General features: G+C 44.0%; 2 protein-coding genes across 2 annotated transcripts in view; one reads left to right on the forward strand and one right to left on the reverse strand.

Moving 5' to 3' along the window:
• The window catches only part of LOC137348041 (solute carrier family 15 member 1-like), a 196,168-nt gene extending 187,524 nt beyond the window's left edge, over positions 1–8,644 (forward strand). Inside the window, exon 23 of the mRNA XM_068013142.1 lies at positions 2,651–8,644. Coding sequence (XP_067869243.1) covers positions 2,651–2,860 — 210 coding nt within the window. The 3' untranslated portion in view covers positions 2,861–8,644. The remainder of the gene's footprint in view (positions 1–2,650) is intronic.
• Positions 7,168–18,336, reverse strand: part of ace (angiotensin I converting enzyme (peptidyl-dipeptidase A) 1) — a 642,116-nt gene continuing 630,947 nt past the window's right edge. Inside the window, exons 24-25 of the mRNA XM_068013141.1 lie at positions 14,617–14,798; positions 7,168–9,421 (exon numbers count right to left, since the gene is read on the reverse strand). Coding sequence (XP_067869242.1) covers positions 9,171–9,421; positions 14,617–14,798 — 433 coding nt within the window. The 3' untranslated portion in view covers positions 7,168–9,170. The remainder of the gene's footprint in view (positions 9,422–14,616; positions 14,799–18,336) is intronic.

The raw sequence follows: 18,336 nt of genomic DNA on the forward strand, positions 1-18,336 counted from the left end.
CCTCGAATATTAAGTGCCCTGTCCTCAACATTTTTAAGCCAAGCTTCCGATATTGCCACTACATCATATTCCCACATGGCTATCTGTGCTTGGAGCTCGCCAACCTTATTCACCACACTTTGTGCATTGACGTGTATGCATTGTAAACTTGTCTTTTTATTCCTCGTAGTCCTTCTTAGTCTGCTCCTATTTAATATGGTACTACTTCCTTCTCTAGTACTATCCAACATTCTCACTCCTTTATGCACCTTATTCCTCTTTTCTGTTTCTATATACTGGTCTTCAGGGTGTGTGCCACTCTTAAACTGGTACCACCACCCCCCCAGCCAATTTAATTTAAACCCTCCCCAACCAGGCTAGTGAACTTCTCCGCAAGGATATTAGTCCCAGTCCTGTGAAGGTGCAACCCATCCTTTTTGAATAGGTGCCTCCTGCCCCAGATCTGGGCACAAGAATCTGAAGCCCTCCATCCTGTACCATGCCTCAAGCCATGCATTGTATCCCCCGATTGTCCTATTTCTACTCTTGCTGGCGTGTGGCACTGAGAGTAATCTGGAGATTACAACCTTCAAGGTCCGACTATTTAACTGCCTCCCTAGCTCCTGAACATCTGACCATAGCACCTCAATACCTGATCTTTCTATGTTGTTGGTACCGACATGTATCACAACTTCTGGCTCACTCCCTTCCCCCTGCAGAACATTATGCACCCTCTCCATGATGTCCTTTACTTTGGCACCAGGGAGACAGCACACCATGCGGGACTCACAATGACGATTACAGTAATGCCTATCTGTACCCCTAACTATGGAATCTCCTACACCAACTTCATTTATACACTTCCCTCCTGTGCAGTCCCTTGCCCATTGGTGCCATGGTCTACACTGGACTCCTTCAAGGTGTTGTCACTCCCAGCAGTCTCCAGTGTTGAGTACCAGTTTAAGAGTGGCACACACCCTGAAGACTCCTGTACCCCCTGCCTCTTTCTACTCTTCCGGATGGCCACCCATCTACTATCCTGAACTCTCACTGCCTATGGTGTGACCACCTCTTGGAACGTACAATCCAGGAAACTCTCCTGCTCCCTGATGCTCTGCAGTGACTTCAGCTGCCCCTCAAGCTCAGAAATCCTGAGCTCAAGCTCAAGCAGCTGGAGACACTTCCTACACACGTGTTCCCCCAAGAAGCATGAAGTGACCTGAAGTTCCCACATGGTGCAGTAATTGCAAGAAACAGGTCTTAGCTGCCCATCCATGATCTAAGAAAAATATCTCTTCACATTTTTATAATGTAGCTAGTACCTTGTATAAACTATACATTTTAATTAATGCCTCTAGATCTGCTCTCTGTGCTAATACTCTTATTAATTCAGTTATAGTTATACTTACCTGATTGGAATTTTAATAACTAATCTAAGCTGTAAATACAGTATTTTATAGTTTTATAGGCGCTTGTTTAAAACACTGCCCTAGATTAGAGAGGAATATAACTCTTAAAAAACTTACCAACAATCACCTATCTGCTATGCTTTGACATCACTCCTTGCTTTTTGGAAAACACCGTAGAAGGTCTGCTGTTTCCCCACTCTGATTTATGAGCCACCGCTGCTGCTGCCAGGTCTCAGAGACAATTGATTTGATTCCAAAGAACAAAAAGGATTTTGCCTGAATTTTGTATTGGCGGGAAAGTCAGGACAGTGTCTGCTCATAGCGTCGTCTGCCTGTGCTTATGTCCAACAACATTGTGGTTTCTATGTGAAGAAGGTAACATAACATTTTAAAATTACAGGATGACTACCTTGTACTATTGAAATTTAGGTCACTGTTTTGGATATTGAAGGTAGGAAGGTGTCAGAGCCCCAATTATTGTGGTGCAGGCTCTGCAGCTTTCTCTGGGGAGCACACACATCTCGTCTTTTGCTGCTCCTTTTCTCTCTGTCTGTTCTCCCCAGCCGCCAACATTCCAGCTCCCACTTCCCTCTCTCAGATTCAGCTCTCTCAGATTCCCCACTCCCCTCTCCCAGGCCCCCAGTCTCCCAGGTTCCTAGTCTCCCAGCCCCCAATCTCCAGGTTCTCTGTCCCCCTTTTCCCTCTCCCAGACCCCCAGTTTCCCAGGTTCCTGGTCTTCCAGGCCCACAGTTTTCCAGGTTATCGGTCCCCCCTCTCCCTGACCTTCAGTCTGCCAGGTTCTCAGTCTCCCATTTTTCTCTCCATGATGGTCTCCAAAGCTCCTGGTCTTCCAATCCATTTTTGTCTGTGGTGCTAATAGTCAGTGTGCATTGAAAACAGGACCTGCTCTAAGGGGATTACATGTCGACTGAATCCTAGATTTTATTTGTAAAGTGGGAAGAAGGTATCTTATATGTGAGTCATCTTATATACTACTTTATGTGATAAATACATTCCAGACTTCTTTTAACCCATGGTTCCTTTTAACCTGCGGCTTTGGGTTGGCTGCAGGTAAAAGGAAATGGCTTTTACTATTCTTAGTTTCCTATAACATTCACCAGGAGTTATTTTATTGCCCTGTCATAGAATCAGAGAAGGCAGCACAGAAGGAATGATTTGCTCAGTGTCCTGTACAAGGCACATGGACCCCTGGTTCTTAAGATTGATTAATGTGTGTTACTTTCTTTCCCTCCTGGTAACAGGCAGTGGAGTTCTTCGTGTTTGGTGTGCTCATGGGGCTGATTTCATTGATCTTCATCGCCACAGCAAGGTTTTATAAATACCACCCAATCGACACTGGAAGCACTGGAAGTGAGTCTGACAAAGAGAATGAATCTGATGGACTGAACTCAGAGTTAAAGGCACCTCCATCTTACACAAATGAAGAGCACAAAACCCAACCCGACAGGTAGCTCTTCAGAAAACAAATGGGTCACTTGTCCAGAGCCTGCCAAACCATAAGGACACTAAGTAGAAATCAGCAAGGGTGTGTGTATGTGTGTGTGTCTGTATGTGTGTGTGCTGTGTTTGTATGTGTGTGCCTGCATGCATGTACAGAACTTATTTCCCATTCGCATTAAGTTAATTAATCTTAAGCACTTATTTTAAACAATTTTTGGTCTCAACCAGCTCCCATATTTGATGTTAATGGGGATGCTGAGCTGTGATGATATGGAAAATAAGGAGGAGCCAACTGGATCCAATAAGGCTCCATATGAAAGTGTGAGCTGCAGTGGAGGTGGACAAACTCTTTGTCCTTTTAGCGACCATCACAGTTTGGCTGTATTGGCTACCATTTGAGATGAATGATAAACTCGACATGTGCAATAGGTGGATTGCTGGATATTCAATATTACCTCACATCCTTTTGATGGCACTGAAATCCTGGGAAAGGAAAAAGAAATGCAACCAGTACAAGCTGCAGTGTGGTCTCATAAATATCTCCAATATTTTCAAGCCAGTGCTCTATCCCTGAACCCATTCATGCTGCATCTGCCCCATTACACTGTTGGAGAGGTGGTGCCTGTAGTAAGGCCACCTGGGACAGATCGATTATAGGGCCACCACCTCGGAGTAGGCTACTCCCAAAGACCAAGAGGACTCCCACTGAATTTCTGTTGTGATAGCATCAAAGGTACATGTTTTCATATTGTTATTCAGTGTGTCTACCCAGGTGACTTTGAACCAGCGGTTCCTAAAGCTCTCCACCACTGGGTTTTTCCTCACTTCATGTCTGGGTCTGTTATAGACTAATTGATAGAGATTGATTTCCATGATTAGCCAGCATCTCCATTATCATTGTATCATGTGATAACCAGGATGGTAGAAGGTGAACTAGATGGAACATAAGAACATAAGAAATGGGAGCAGGAGTAGGCCATTCGACTCCTCAAGCCTGCCCCGCCATTCAATAAGATCATGGCTGATCTGCCCCAGACCTCAACTCCTCTTTCGTGCCAGCTCCTCATAGCCCTCAACTCCCTGATATTTCAAAAATCGATCTACCTCCTCTTTAAATACTTTCAGTGATCTAGCCTCCACAACTCTCTGAGGTAGAGAATTGCAGACATTCATCACCCTCTGAGAGAAGAAATTCCTTTGCATCACAGTTTTAAATGAGTGTCCCCTTATTCTGTAACTGTGTGCCCTAGTTCGAGATTCCCACGCTAGTGGAAACATCTCACCATCTCCCCTGTCAAACCCCCTCAGAATCTTCTATGTTTCGATAAGATCACCCCTCATTCTTCTAAACTCTAATGAATAAAGGCCTAACCTGTTTAGCCGTTCTTGATAAGTCAACCCCTTCATCCCAGGAATCAGCCTAGTGAATCTCTTTTGAACTGCCTCCAATGCCAGTATATCCTTTCTTAAATACGGGGACCAAAACTGTACACAGTACTCCAGGTGCGGCCTCACCAACACCCTGTACAGTTGTAACAAGACTTCCCTATTTTTAAACTCCAACCCCCTAGCAATAAAGGCCAAAATTCCATTTGCCTTCTTAATTACTTGTTGTACCTGCATGCTAAGCTTTTGTATTTCATGCACAAGAACACCCAGATCTCTCTGTGCTGCACTTGCTCATTTCTTGTCTATCAATTCCCATGTGTCTCAGCTTCAGTGCAGAATGCTCCCATTAACCTCTCGTCCAATGGTGATTACCAAGTGCCTGTCTTTGCAATTATTCATGTCAGAATGCAAGGGCCTTGATATCCTGGAAGTGCTCACTATTTTATCAGACCTTTGCTTCATTGCCAATCGCAGGGCATTTCGCTGGGACCAAAACAAGACTGGACACTTCTTAGTGTTGTCTTGCATTTCCCTACAGAAAAGTTCCCAGCTCCTCAGGCTGATTTACAGTCCGATGGAAACTGCCATCTCCTTTACCAGAGAGGTTACATGAAACAGAATGGTTCCAGGGATGGGGGCTTTTAGTTAGAAGGTTAGGTTGGAAAAGCTAGATTTGTTCTCCTTAGAGCACAACAGATTGAGGGAGATTTAATACAGGTTATGACAGACTTAAATAAGTTAGGCAGGGAAAAACTGTTCCCATTAACTAATGATACAAGGACTAGGGGACACAGATTGAAGGTTTTGGGCAAGAGATGCAAGGGAAATATGAGGAAGAGCTTTTTTATGCAGCAGGTGCTGATGACCTGGAACTCGCTGCCCACAAGGGTGGTGGAAGCAGCGACAATCAAGGACTTCAAAAGGAAATTGGATGGGAACTTGAAGGAAATAAACTTGCAGGCCTACTGGGATCGAGTGGGGAAGTGGGACTGATTGGATAGCTCTGTGGAGATCTGGTATGGACCCGCTGGGCTGAATGGCCTCCTTCTGTGCCATAAATAACTCTATGGCTCTATATTATAGCAGAGCATCACCCATGGGTCTCCAGTCTGATAGCAGCAACCATTCCCATTGTCTCCAATATACATCCATTCATGAGGCCAAGAGAGATCATCGAGAGGGTGCATATCAAGTGCCTTCGATAGGCCTGGAGCATGTCCACACCTGATACAGGCAGCACAACAACTCTCCGATCAGGCAATATGATAGTGGAAAATATGTGGGCAAGTAAACTAGAAGCTATTCCTGTTCACCCAGTCAAGACATGATCATGATCACTTGTCACTGAAGCATGTCCTGACACTGCTGGCTCACATTAGGTTTGGTAATAGGGCAGCACAGGCCTTTGGCCATCTGTCATCCACATAACTGGAGGAGCCACACTGAATTGGTCCAGAAGATATTCAACATATAGGGGCATTAGACAATTAACCAAACACACCTCATAGCAACGCACAGACCAAGCAAGGTTCTCAGTTGTGCATTGAAGGTACTGTGTGTTATTAGCTTTGGAGTACTCTGTGCTGTTGTATGCATGAGGGGTGTGAGAACAGCACTGGTGTGAATGTAATGTGTGTGTATGTGTGTGTGGCTGTGTAAATGTGGGTGTATGTGTGTGTGTGAGTGTGTGTCGGTGTGTGTGTGAGTGAGTGAGTTTGAGTTCATGTGTGTGAGTATGAGTGCTTGGGTGTGTGTGCGAGTTTATATATGCTAGTGTGAGTTGTGTGTGTATGTCTGTATGTGAATTGAGTGTGTGTGAATAAGTAATATTCTTTGCAAGATTGTATGTGTGTGAATCAGTGAGTATATCTGTGGATTGTTGTGTGCTATATATGTGTATCTGTGTAAATGAGTGAATATGTCTGTGTATGGTTGTGTGTATGTGTGTGAGGGATTATGCCTGTGTGACTTGTATGTGAATATGTCTGTGTGTGTGTGTCTATGTATGTGTTTGTATAACAGGGGCATCCTCTGTTACTGTTTGTTCCTCTCAGTTTGACTCCTATCCTGTGAATGAATCAAGTGTGAATGGTGCTGTCACTGGCCAGCTCATTGCTCTCTGTGTACTACCTATTTGTTCTGGACAACACTGTAATAATGAAATGACCAAAAAGAACAATGTGCAATAATGGAGATAAAATCAAGTCCCATTAATCCATCACCTCTGTGCTCACTGACCTACATTGGCTCCAAATCTAATAATGCTTCGATTTTAAAAGTTTCATCCTTGTGTTCAAATCCTTCCATGGGCTCAATCCTCCCTATCTCTGTAACCTTCTCCATCCCTAAAACCTCCGAGACATCTGCTGTCCTCCAATTCTGGTCTCTTGCACATCTCTGATTTCCACCACTCTATTGTTGGCAGCTATGCCTTTAGCTGCCTAAGCCCTAAGCTATGGAAGTCCCTCCCTTCATCCCTCCACCTCTCTCTCCTCTTTTAAAGCCTACCGCTTTTGACCAAGCTTTTGGTCACCTGTCCTAATATCTCTTCCTTTGGCTCGGTATCTACTTTTGTCCGATTACGTTCCTGTTAAACACCTTGGGACATTTTCCTATGTTAAAGGTGCTATATAAATGCAAGTTGCTGTTACTGCTGATTGGTGAATGCCAATCGTTTATTCAAAAGCGCATGTTCCTGTTGGCATCCGAGCCATATGTCACAATGGGGATGATGGAACAGAGCACATAGACAGGCCAGTCTTCAAAGACTCCAGTGCTTCTCCTTCCTGCAGTTTGTTCTGACATCACTGCTACTGGCTTGGATTCTAGGAACATTATTCCTACCCAAAAATGCATGGCATGGAGACAATGGTACCTCCCTTTTTGTGATAGTGAAACTGATAGTGAATAAAGTACACAGGACACAATACTGTTTAAAACAGCTCAAGTATATTGTGCATGCTGTTTATTACACCAATTTCCTCAGCTATGTACTCCTGGTTTACATTCTCTGAACACTTCCTATGTGAATCACCACACAAAAAATCATGCAATGAATGTGTATAGCTACATGAGAGAAACAATCTGATGTTATGAGCTAGATCGTTCTAGAACACAGCAGCATATATTTTAGAGGTTGCCTCTAGATTTGGTTTCCATGGTAGATTCTTGATAGGATTTCCTCACCAATTCTTTCCTCTCCTCTCCTGAAGGTGTTAACTCCTAGCTGGGATTTTATTCTCGATAACAGGCCATTATTCTCATGCGAACCTTGACAGTGAGTGTTCACTGGTTATTTGACTACCTGTGGCATCAAAGTAGAACCGGACCTTCTCTTCAGCCCATGTCCACATGCGCGCACTTCCATTGGGTACCACTGATGGTGATCAGAAGGGAGAGCACTGACTAAACTTCACCTCCCTAGCCCAGAGGTGCAGCATCCAATTGCAGAACCCCAACTGTCACCCTGGTTGAGAACCCCCAACTTTGCACAGACTGCGGGCTGAACCTGGGACCTTGACCACCTGTACTGCTCAATTATTCATTGGAGAAATTCACGAGCCATCTCAGGACCAAATAAATTACATTTAGCACCTCTTCAACAGTTGTATATTTTTAAGGGAGGAAAGGATTTTAGAAAAAAGACATTTAGAAACTTTTAAAGTCCTGTGAGGCTTTACTGAGGCTAGGATGTACAGCTGGGTACAGTGCTGCCCGTGTTACCCGTTTTAAAGTAATTAACAGTAACTGAAGTAATCTGTGGTTATTGAGGTACGATGGGAATGTCAATGAATTGTGGCAATTCCCCAGCCCATTCACATCTTGCACTGGGATCCTGCAATTAATGATTTCTCCTTGCGATTGGTTGAAGGATCCTCATGTTCCCCATATAATGTGACAGCCCAGATGCTTGTCAATGACTTGCCAGGATTTATAGATTATGGGAACCCTCCAGACGCCAGCAGATTCAGGTTGCTCACACTTCAGGCTGCTGTCTGGTGCAACTAGGATGCTGGGATACAGAGACACAGCCAATGCCTAAGGGTTGGAAAGGACATCAAGGGGATTCTGGGATTCAGTAAAGAGGGGGAAGCTAAAATCTTGAGTGGGGAAACGTACCCCTCATTCCTCCAATTCTACAATGTATCAGCCCTATTATCAGTTAAGTGTTCACTCACTGCAGTTAGATATGGTCGCATTTCCACTGTAGTTAGATATGGTCGCATTTCCACTGTAGTTAGATATGGTCGCATTTCCACTGCAGTTAGATATAGTCGCATTTCTACTGCAGTTGCAAATGGCTGTTTTTTTTTACTGCGGTTGGATATGGTCACATTACTACTGGAATTAGATATTTTCAGATTTCTACTGCAGTTAGATATGGCTGCATTTTCAATGTGGTTGGATATGATTGCATTTCCACTGCAGTTAGATATTCTCATATTTCTATTGCAGTTAGACATGGTTACATTTCTACTACAATTAGATATGGACAAATTTTCAGTGCAGTTGGATATGGTCGCATCTCTACTGCTGTTAGATTTGGCCGCATTTTCACTCTGGTTGTATATGGTTGCATTTCTACTGCAGTAGGCTCAGGATCGCAACAACATCCAGAGAACAAACATCACTAAAGAACAGTATGTTTACTGTCATGGAATCTCAACAATGTAACCTGACACTGCTCTAATTTACATTATTTTCACATTCAAAAGTTACAGCAAATTACAGATGTAAGAAAACCCTTTAATATATTATTTCATATCCCTGCACCAGATACCTAGTCATTGCTGAAGTGTTCAAAGTATGAAGACTATCCAACCCAAGAGACTAATTAAACATTTTTACAGCAGATTTACAAATACAAATTGAGTGTTGAATTATTGATTTTTTTTGCATAGTGAAAGAGTTCTGACCTGATGAGATTTATTTTTATTTCAGTTCAAGTTCAGATGTTGATTTATCAGGATGTTTCTTTCTTAAAATCATTTTTGCTACAAGGCCTATGACTGCTATGGCCAGGACAAGGGCCAGTACAAGTAGGATCCACTGTCCTGCCTTTGCCTGCTCTGGTTCCAAATTCATTCCCAAAAAATCCACTTTGCTGTTTGGAACAGGGACTGGATTCCCCTCTGCAGTGGAAGTTGGTGTCGTTGGAGCTGGAGGTTCGACGGAGGCAAGAGCTGGAAAGAAATGTGTGAACGTTAATCCCCTTTCTGATCTGCATAAAGGGTGACATGAGTGAATGTTGGAACAGAAGGAGGCAATTCAGCCCCTCAAACCTGCCCTGTCATTCTATCAGAACATGGCTGATCTGTACAACTCCATTTATCCTTTGCTCCATATCCTAAGCCTAACAAAAATCTATCTACCTCAGTCTTGAAAATGTCAATCGATCCCCAGAGTACATAGCCTTTTAGCGTAGAGAGTTGTAGCTTTCTGATTTCACTCTAATTCACTCTAGCTCTAATTTTAAGGTTATGCCCCCTTGTTCTAGACTCCCGCACCAAAGGAAATAGTTTCTCTCTCTTTCTCTACCCTATGAAATCCCTTTATCATTTTAAAAACCTTGATTTGATCACACAAAGGATAGTAGGAATGCTGGGGGGCAAATAAGATAAGAAATAGGAGAGGGTGGAGGCCATTTGGCCCCTCGACCCTGCTCCATCATTCAATAAGATCATGTCTGATCTGATTGTGGCCTTAACTCCACTTTCCTGTCTGCTCCCATAACCCTTGACTCCCTTGTAGATCAAAAATCTGTCGAACTCAGCCTTGAATATATTCATTGGCCTAGTCTCCACTGCTCTCTGGGGTAGAGAATTCCAAAGATTAATGACCCTCAGGCACAAGAAATTCCTCCTCTGCCTTATATGGGAGATACCTTATTTTGAAACTGTGCCCCTTAGTTCTAGATTCCCCCCACAAGGGGAAACATCCTCTCAGCATCTACCCTGTCAAGCCCCCTCAAAATCTTATATGTTTCAATAAGATCACCTCTCTTTCTTCTAATCCCCAATGAGTATAGGCCCAATCTGCTCAACCTTTCCTCATAAGACAACTCCTTCATCTGAGGAATCAACCTTGTGAATCTTCTCTGAGTCGCTTCCCATACAAGTATATCCCTTCCTAAATGAGGAGACCAAAACTGTAAGCAGTTGTGATCTCACAAACATCCTGTAGAGTTGTAGCAAGAATTCCCTACTGTTACACCCCATCTCCCTTGCAATAAAGGCCAACAATCCATTTACCTTCCTAATTACTTGCTGTACCTGTATGCTAACTTTTTGTGACTCATGTACCAGGACACCCAGATCCCTCTGTACAACAGCATTCTTCAGTCTTTCTCCATTTAAATAATATTCTGCTTTTCTGTTCTTCCCACCAAAGTGGACAACCTCACATTTGCCCACATTATACTCCATCTGCCAAATTTTTGTCCACTCACTTAACCTATCTATATCCCTTAGCAAATTCTTTGGGGGGAATTTTATGTTCTCCCCCGTGGCATGTTTGGCGGCAGGAAAAGCACATAATTGTGTGGGATGGTGGTGGGGGGAATTCCACCAACCTTCCCACCTCTGCCGAAATTAAGTCCTTGGTGGGAAGGCATGTAGAGTCATTGAGTCATGGAGTTATACAGCATAGAAACAGGCCCTTCGGCCCATCGTGTCTGTGCCAGTCATCAAGCACCTATCTATTCTAATCCCATTTTCCAGCACTTGGCCCGTAGCCTTGTATGCTATGGCATTTCAGGTGCTCACCTAAATACTTCTTAAATGATGTGAGGGATCCTGCCTCTACCACCTCTTCAGGCAGTGTGTTCCAGATTCCAACCACCCTCTGGGTGAATTTTTTTTTCCTCAAATCCCTTCTAAACCTTCTGCCCCTTACCATAAATCTATGCCCCCTGATTATTATCACCTCTGCCCCTCATAATTTTGTATACCTCAATCAGGTCCTCCCTCAGCCTTCTCTGCTCTAAGAAAAACCCTAGCCTATCCAGTCTCTCTTCATAGCTGAAATGCTCCAGCCCAGGCAATATCCTGGTGAATCTCCTCTGTCATCCACTTTGTGAATGGCCTTCCCGCCCTGCTGTCAATTGAAGCCCTTATGTGGGAAATTAATCCCATGGTGGTGCTGCTCAATTAAAGAGCTGCCAGCCTCTGATTGGCTGTCAGCTCTCAGAGGGCGGGACTTCCGTTGCCAGGGTCCTTTATCCCGTGAAAGGCCCGTCACTGACCAGTTAAGGGTTAATTGGCACTTGATTTGGTGGGGACCCCCACGGAAAGGTGATGTGGGATTCTCGGCATCACCTTTGCCAGACATCGAGACCTCTGTCGCCCAGATAAAATCCCAGCCTTTGCATCCTCCTCACAACTTGCTTTCCAACCAACCTTTGTATCATCAACAAATTTGGCTACAATACATTCGGTTCCTTCCAAGTCATTAATATAGACAAGGCATTAATATAGATTATGAGTAGTTGAGGCCCCAGCACTGATCCCTGTGGCACTCCACTAGTTATAGTTTGCCAAACTGAAAATGATTCATTTATCCCAACTTTCTGTTTCCTGTTAGCCAATCCTCTATCCATGCTAATATATTATCCCCACCCGGCCCCCCACTCCCCGCCCCGCCAAAACCCCAACACCTTGAGCTCTTATCTTGTGCAGTAACCTTTTATGTGACACTTCATCGAATGCCTTTTGGAAACCCAAATACACCACATCTACTGGTTCCCCTTTATCCACCCTGCTTGTTACATCCTCAAAGAACTCTAACAAATGTGTCAAACACAATCTTCCTTTCACAAAACCATGTCGACTCTGCATGATTATATTATGTTTTTCTAAATGTCCTGCTAATACTTCTTTAATAATGAACTCCAGCAATTTCCCAAATACACATGTTAGGTTAACTGGTCTATCGTTTCCTGCTTTCCATCTCCCTCCTGTCTTGAATAGATGTTTTGTATTTGCGGTTTTCCAATCCGCTGGGACCTTTCCAGAATCTAGGGAATTTTGAAAGATTCCAATCTACTATCTCTGCAGCAACTTTTTTTAAGACCTTAGGATGCAGGCCATCGGATCCAGGGGACTTGAAAGCCTTTAGCCCCATTAGTTTTCCTAATACTTTTTCACTGGTGCTCACAATTGTTTTATGTTCCTCCCTCCCTTTTGCCCCTTGATTTTCGACTATACTTGGGATCTGACCAAGGCTCTGTACAATTGAAGAATAACTTTCTCCTCTTTGTATTCCAGTCTCATTGGGAGAAAGGCCAACATTCCTTTTGGCTTTTTGATTACTTTTTGTACATGGCCACTAGATTTCAATGATTCCCTAATGACTTAGGGACACCTAAATCCCTTTTGTTGCTCCTCAAATCTAGTGATTTCGAGGCCTTACAAGTTCTGGGAGAACCTGTCCGCTGGTCCAAAATGGGTGCAGTAGAGCCACCCGTCAGCAGGGCCTGCATAAAATGGCAGGTTGGAATGTAGGAGGAATGCTGTGCCACTCCAATAATGGTGAAGAGCCTGGACAGGGGACCAAAGAAAACCTTTATTCTTTTGATCTTCCACTGCCAATGGAGCAAGCAGTCTTCGTGGAGTAGGTGATCAATCATTTCTGGGATCAATTACCTTTTCACAATAAAGATTTGGGGCCTGCTTAAGGCCCTCTCTGGGACTAGATTTCAGCTGACAGACCCTTTGAGATCGTTTCAGGCCATTCTGTTGGAACTTCCCCAGGAATCTGGGATCACTCCTGGCATTTCCCCATTTCATTTGAGGGGAATGGCAGATCAAAGGCTTGCGCTACTGGAATTTAAAGGGAAGGGTTAACCAGGTTCTGCCCCCTCTCAGCCCCCCATCCTGCACACCCAGAGCCAGAGAGTTCTTGCATCCAAAAACATGGTGTTTGTAGGGTATATTTTGAACAACACGAAGGTTTATCTTCGGAGAAACCTCTTTGTCCAGGGAGTGGTTTAAATGTGGAACTTGCTTCACATGGAGCAGTTGAGTTGCATAGCTTAGATGCATTTAACGGGAAGCTAGATAAGCGCATGAAGGAGAAAAGAATTGAAGGTTGTGCTGTTAGGGTGAGATGAAACAGGGCTGAAGGAGGCTCACGTGGTGCATAAACATTGACACAGACCAGTTGAACTAAAGGGTCTGTTTTTATGTTGTGCATTTTATATAAATCTACGCAATATCTCAAAACCAGGCACACACTTCCATTGTGAGCTCCTGGTACATCAATCTTTGAACTACACGTGCTAAATGTGAGTATTCAATCTCTACATCTTCATCATAAGCATTAAGTTCAAGTCTCTTCCTTGCTCTCTGGCCATTATCGCTCATTTATTCAAATGCTTGTAAAAGTTAAACATCCAAATTTACTGGAGAATGAATCTGAGGTGGGGGGAGGGGTGGAGAAGGAGAATTTCTGGCGGCTTCTCCTGATCTCCTGGCTTAGCCTCAGTGAGAGGTCAGCGGCAATCCGGGAGACGTGTCCATTTTTAGCCGCCTATGCTGTTTTTCAGGGGGTTGCCCCCATCTTCTAGGAGAGAGCCCTGTGGCAAGCCCTGGGGTTGGAATATTTACACTGAAGTAGTGGGTCCCACCTGTGGTGAAACAGTCTGGGGCCAGACAATTCAGCCCTATCATTTTAATAAAATTAAAATTTGATCCCACTTATGATGGAAACAATCAGAGTTTGGCCCCACTGTAATACAATTCCAGCCATTTCTTTCCTTGTTTAAATAAAGGATCACCCACCACCACCACCACCTCCCCCCAGCCCCCAACCCCCATCTCCCTCAGCAATTTAAAGTTATTTTGAGTTGGGTTTAATCAAACTGGGAAATTTCAGTTCTTCTGGTCCAGCACATTGTGAGACTGAAACAAACACTAATATTACAGGAAAAAACCTTTACTCATTCCATGTTTAATTTACCCTAAAAGCACAACCATTTACCATAAATTAAGAAAAAAAAATCATAATTTAAAATAACATATTTCACAGGCTTTGCTTCTTATCCTGGTTTCCTGTTTCTATTCTCGTGATTCTAGAAGTTTTTGACTTATTTGGTTCCCATGTGTCTTGCCCATTGTAGGACAGAATCCACATCAAATATAGTGCACCATGATGGCTGATGAAGGTTGTTTTAATTCATTTACCTGTCTTGGCTCCATCATCCTTAATACCTAACAAGAATCTATCAATCCCAGTTTTGAAATGTTTGGGGGAGAGAGTTCCAGATTTCCCCTACCCTTTGTGTGAAGACGTACATCCTGACATCATCCCTGAACCGCCCAGCTCTAATATTAGGGGAGGAACATAACTAGCTGGAAATTGTATTCCATCTTTTGCTGACCTGGAGTCCAGTCGTATTCAGGCCATCCCAGGGTCTCTGCATTCTTTTTGTTTTCCTTAATGAGCCACGATGTCAGTGGTTCAAAGTATTTCAGCAGAGAATCAGCAGACATAGTTAGGTTGCCTGTGATCATCTTCATGGCCTCAGGCCAAGGTTTGCTGCTTCCCAGTTTCATGGCATTCCTGAGGTGGAGATAAACAACAAGGACATTTAATGAAATAAAGCATTCCAACACACTTTACAGGAGTATTATAAAGCAAAATTAGACATTAAGCCACATAAGGAGATATTAAGGCAGATGGCCAAAAGCTTGGTCAAAGAGGTAGGTTTTAAGGAGTGGCTTAAAGGACGAGAGAGAGGTAGAGAGGCTTAGGAGGGAAAATGTATTGGCAAGTAAAATCAAGGAAAACCCAACGATGTTTTATAAATACATAAAAGTCAAAAGGATAACTACGGAATGTGTAGGGCCAATTAGAAACCAAAAAAGATAACTTGTGTGTGTGAGCGGAAGATGTGGGCAGGGTTCTTAATGAATAATTTGTGTCTGTTTTTACAAAAGAGAGGGATGAAGCATCATTATAGTTAAGGAGGAGGAGTGCGAAATATTGGATGGAATAAAATTGTGAGGGAGGAAATATTAGGTGTTTTGCGTCCTTAGAAAGTGGATAAGTTACCAGACCTGGATGAAATATATCCCAGGCTGCTAAGGGAAGCAAGGGAAGATATGGCAGAGGCTCTGACCATCATTTTCCAATCCTCTCTGGCTACAGGCATGGTGCTGAGGGACTAGAGGACAGCGAATGTTGTACCATTGTTAAAAAAGGGAGGAAGGGATAGATTGAATAATTACAGGCTAGTCAGCCTAATCTCAGTGATAGGCAAATTATTGGAAAAAGTCCTGATGGATGGTCTAAATCACCATTTAGAGAAGCACTAATTAATCAAGGACAGTCAGCATGGATCTGTTAAGGGAAGGTCATGTCTGACTAAATTGTATGAATTTTTTGAAGAGGTAACCGGGAGGGTCGATAAGGGTAGTGCCTTTGATGTGGTCTACATGGATTTTAGCAAGACCTTTGATGTGGTCCCCATGGCAGACTGGTCAGAAAATTAAAAGCCTATGGGATCCGAGGGAAAGTAGCAAGGCTAAGGTAGCATGGATAGGAAAGACCTATTTCCCATAGAGAGGTCAATAACCAGGGGGCATAGATTTAAAGTAACTGGTGGAAGCATTAGAGGGGAGTTGAGGAGTAATTTTTTCAATCAGAGGGTGGTGGGGGTCTGGAGCTCACTGCCTGAATGGGTGGAAGAAGCAGAAATCCTCATTGTATTTAAACATACTTGGATATGCACTAGAGATGCTGTAACCTACAGGGCTACGGATTAAAAGTAGGAAGGTGGGATTGGACTGGATAGCTCCTTTTCGGCTGGCATGGACACGATGGGCTGAATGGCCTCCTTCTGTGCAATAACACTTTATATGTTTTGATGTTTCTAGACCTTAGATCCGAGGCAGCTGCAGACATGGCTGCCAATTGTGGAGGAATTAAAATTAGGGATGTTGATTAGGATGGAATTAGATCAATGCAAATATCTCAGAAGGTTGTGAGGCTGGAGGAGATTACAGGGATAGGGAGCAGTGAGGCCATGGAGGAATTTAAAAACAAGGATGAGAATTTTAAAATCAAATGTTACTTGACCCAGAACCAATGTAGGTCAATGAGCACAGGGGTGATAGATGAACGGGACTTGGTGCCAGTAAGAACACAGGCAACAGTATTTTAGATAACCTCAAGTTTACAGAGGATAGAATGTGGGAGAGCAGCCAGGAGTGCACTGAAACAGTCAAGTCTAGCGCAACAAAGGCACGGATGAAGGTTTCAGCAGCAGCTGAGACTGGGGCAAAGTTGAGTGATGTTACGGAGGAGGGAATAGGTGGTCTTAGTGATGGTGTGGACATGTGGTCGGAAGCTTGTCTCAGTCAAATATGACTTCAAGGTTGCAAACAGTCTGGATTAATCTTAGACTGTTGCCAGGGAGAGGGATGGAGTTGGTAGCTGGGGAACAAGGTTTGGAGTGGGGACTGAAGACAATGGCTTCAGTCTTTCCAATATTTAAGTGGAGGAAATTTCTGCTCATCCAGTACTGGAGGAGTTGAGATAAGTGGTGGTGAGATAAAGCTGGGTGTTGTCAGTGTACATGTGTAAACTAATGCTCTGTTTTCAGATGATGTCGCTGAGGGGCAGCATGTAGACGAGAAATAGGTGGGGGCTAAGGAGGACACCTTGGGGGACACCAGAGGTAACAGTGTGGGAGCAGGAAGAGAAGCCATTGCAAGTGATTCTCTGGCTTCAGTTTTTAGATATACAGCACTGAAACAGGCCCTTCGGCCCACCGAGTCTGTGCCGACCATCAACCACCCATTTATACTAATCCTACACTAATTCCATATTCCTATCACATCCCCACCTGTCCCTATATTTCCCTACCACCTACCTATACTACGGGCAATTTATAATGGCCAATTTACCTATCAACCTGCAAGTCTTTGGTATGTGGGAGGAAACCGGAGCACCCGGAGGAAACCCACGCAGACACAGGGAGAACTTGCAAACTCCGCACAGGCAGTACCCAGAATTGAACCTGGGTCACTGGAGCTGTGAGGCTGCGGTGCTAACCACTGCGCCACTGTGCCGCCCATAGATAGATAAGAATGGAACTAGGCAAGTGCTGTCCCGCCCAGCTGGACGACAGTGGAGAGGTGTTGGACAAGGATGGTGTGGTCAACCGTGTCAAAGGCTGCAGACAGGTCGAGGAGGATGAGGAGGGAAGGTTTACCTTTGTCACAGTCACACAGGATGTCATTTGTGACATTGATAAGAACCATTTCGGTACTGTGGCAAGGGTGGAAACCTGATTGGAGGGATTCAAACATCGAGCTCCAGGAAAGATGGGCAAGTATTTGGGAAGCGACAACACATTCAAGGACTTTAGCGAGGAAGGAAGAAGTTGAAAATGACACAGTAGTTTGCAAGGACTGTGGGGGTCAAGGGTTTTTTAGAGGAGAGGGGTGATGACGTCAGATTTTAAAGAGAGATGGACAACACCTGAAGAGAGAGAACCATTTACAATATTGGCTAACATGGAGACCAGGAGGGGAAGTTGGGTGATCAGCAGTTTAGTGGGAATAGGGTCAGAGGAGTAGGAGATGAGTCGCATGGATAAAATAAAGAAGGAACCGGACACTGGCTTTAGTTATGAGCCATGGATGATGGATCTGTGGCGGAAGGAAAGCAAACCAGCAAGCTGTATCCAAAAACCTATTAGCTCTGGAGGGCAATGCTGGATGTTGCAGCACAGACGCATTGAGAAAGTGGAATCTGGTGTAACCATTAGATGTGGTTTTGTCAGGTTATTCATGCAATAAATGCAAAAAAAAACCATGGCCGACAGTGCCCTCTGTTCTAGAATAGTTGGAATTGGAATATGCTTTGAGCAGCTGCAGGATTCAATCGGCTGTTCCAGGAATCTGATGACTTATTTCTCACTGGAATGACCAGTGTTGATAAACGAGCCAATGGCCCCTACTGGTGAGAATATTTCTGTCTGGTCAAAGTGGGTGTTGGTGACGATGTGTGGTGTCATGGTTCGTGGTGTGGCAGCCAAATCTTCCCTCCGGTAATCTGGCTGGGATGGTGATGGGAGTGGGTGTGAAAGCTG

The sequence above is a fragment of the Heterodontus francisci genome, chromosome 33 (genome assembly GCF_036365525.1).
Source record: "Heterodontus francisci isolate sHetFra1 chromosome 33, sHetFra1.hap1, whole genome shotgun sequence".
NCBI classification, from domain to species: Eukaryota; Metazoa; Chordata; class Chondrichthyes; order Heterodontiformes; family Heterodontidae; genus Heterodontus; species Heterodontus francisci.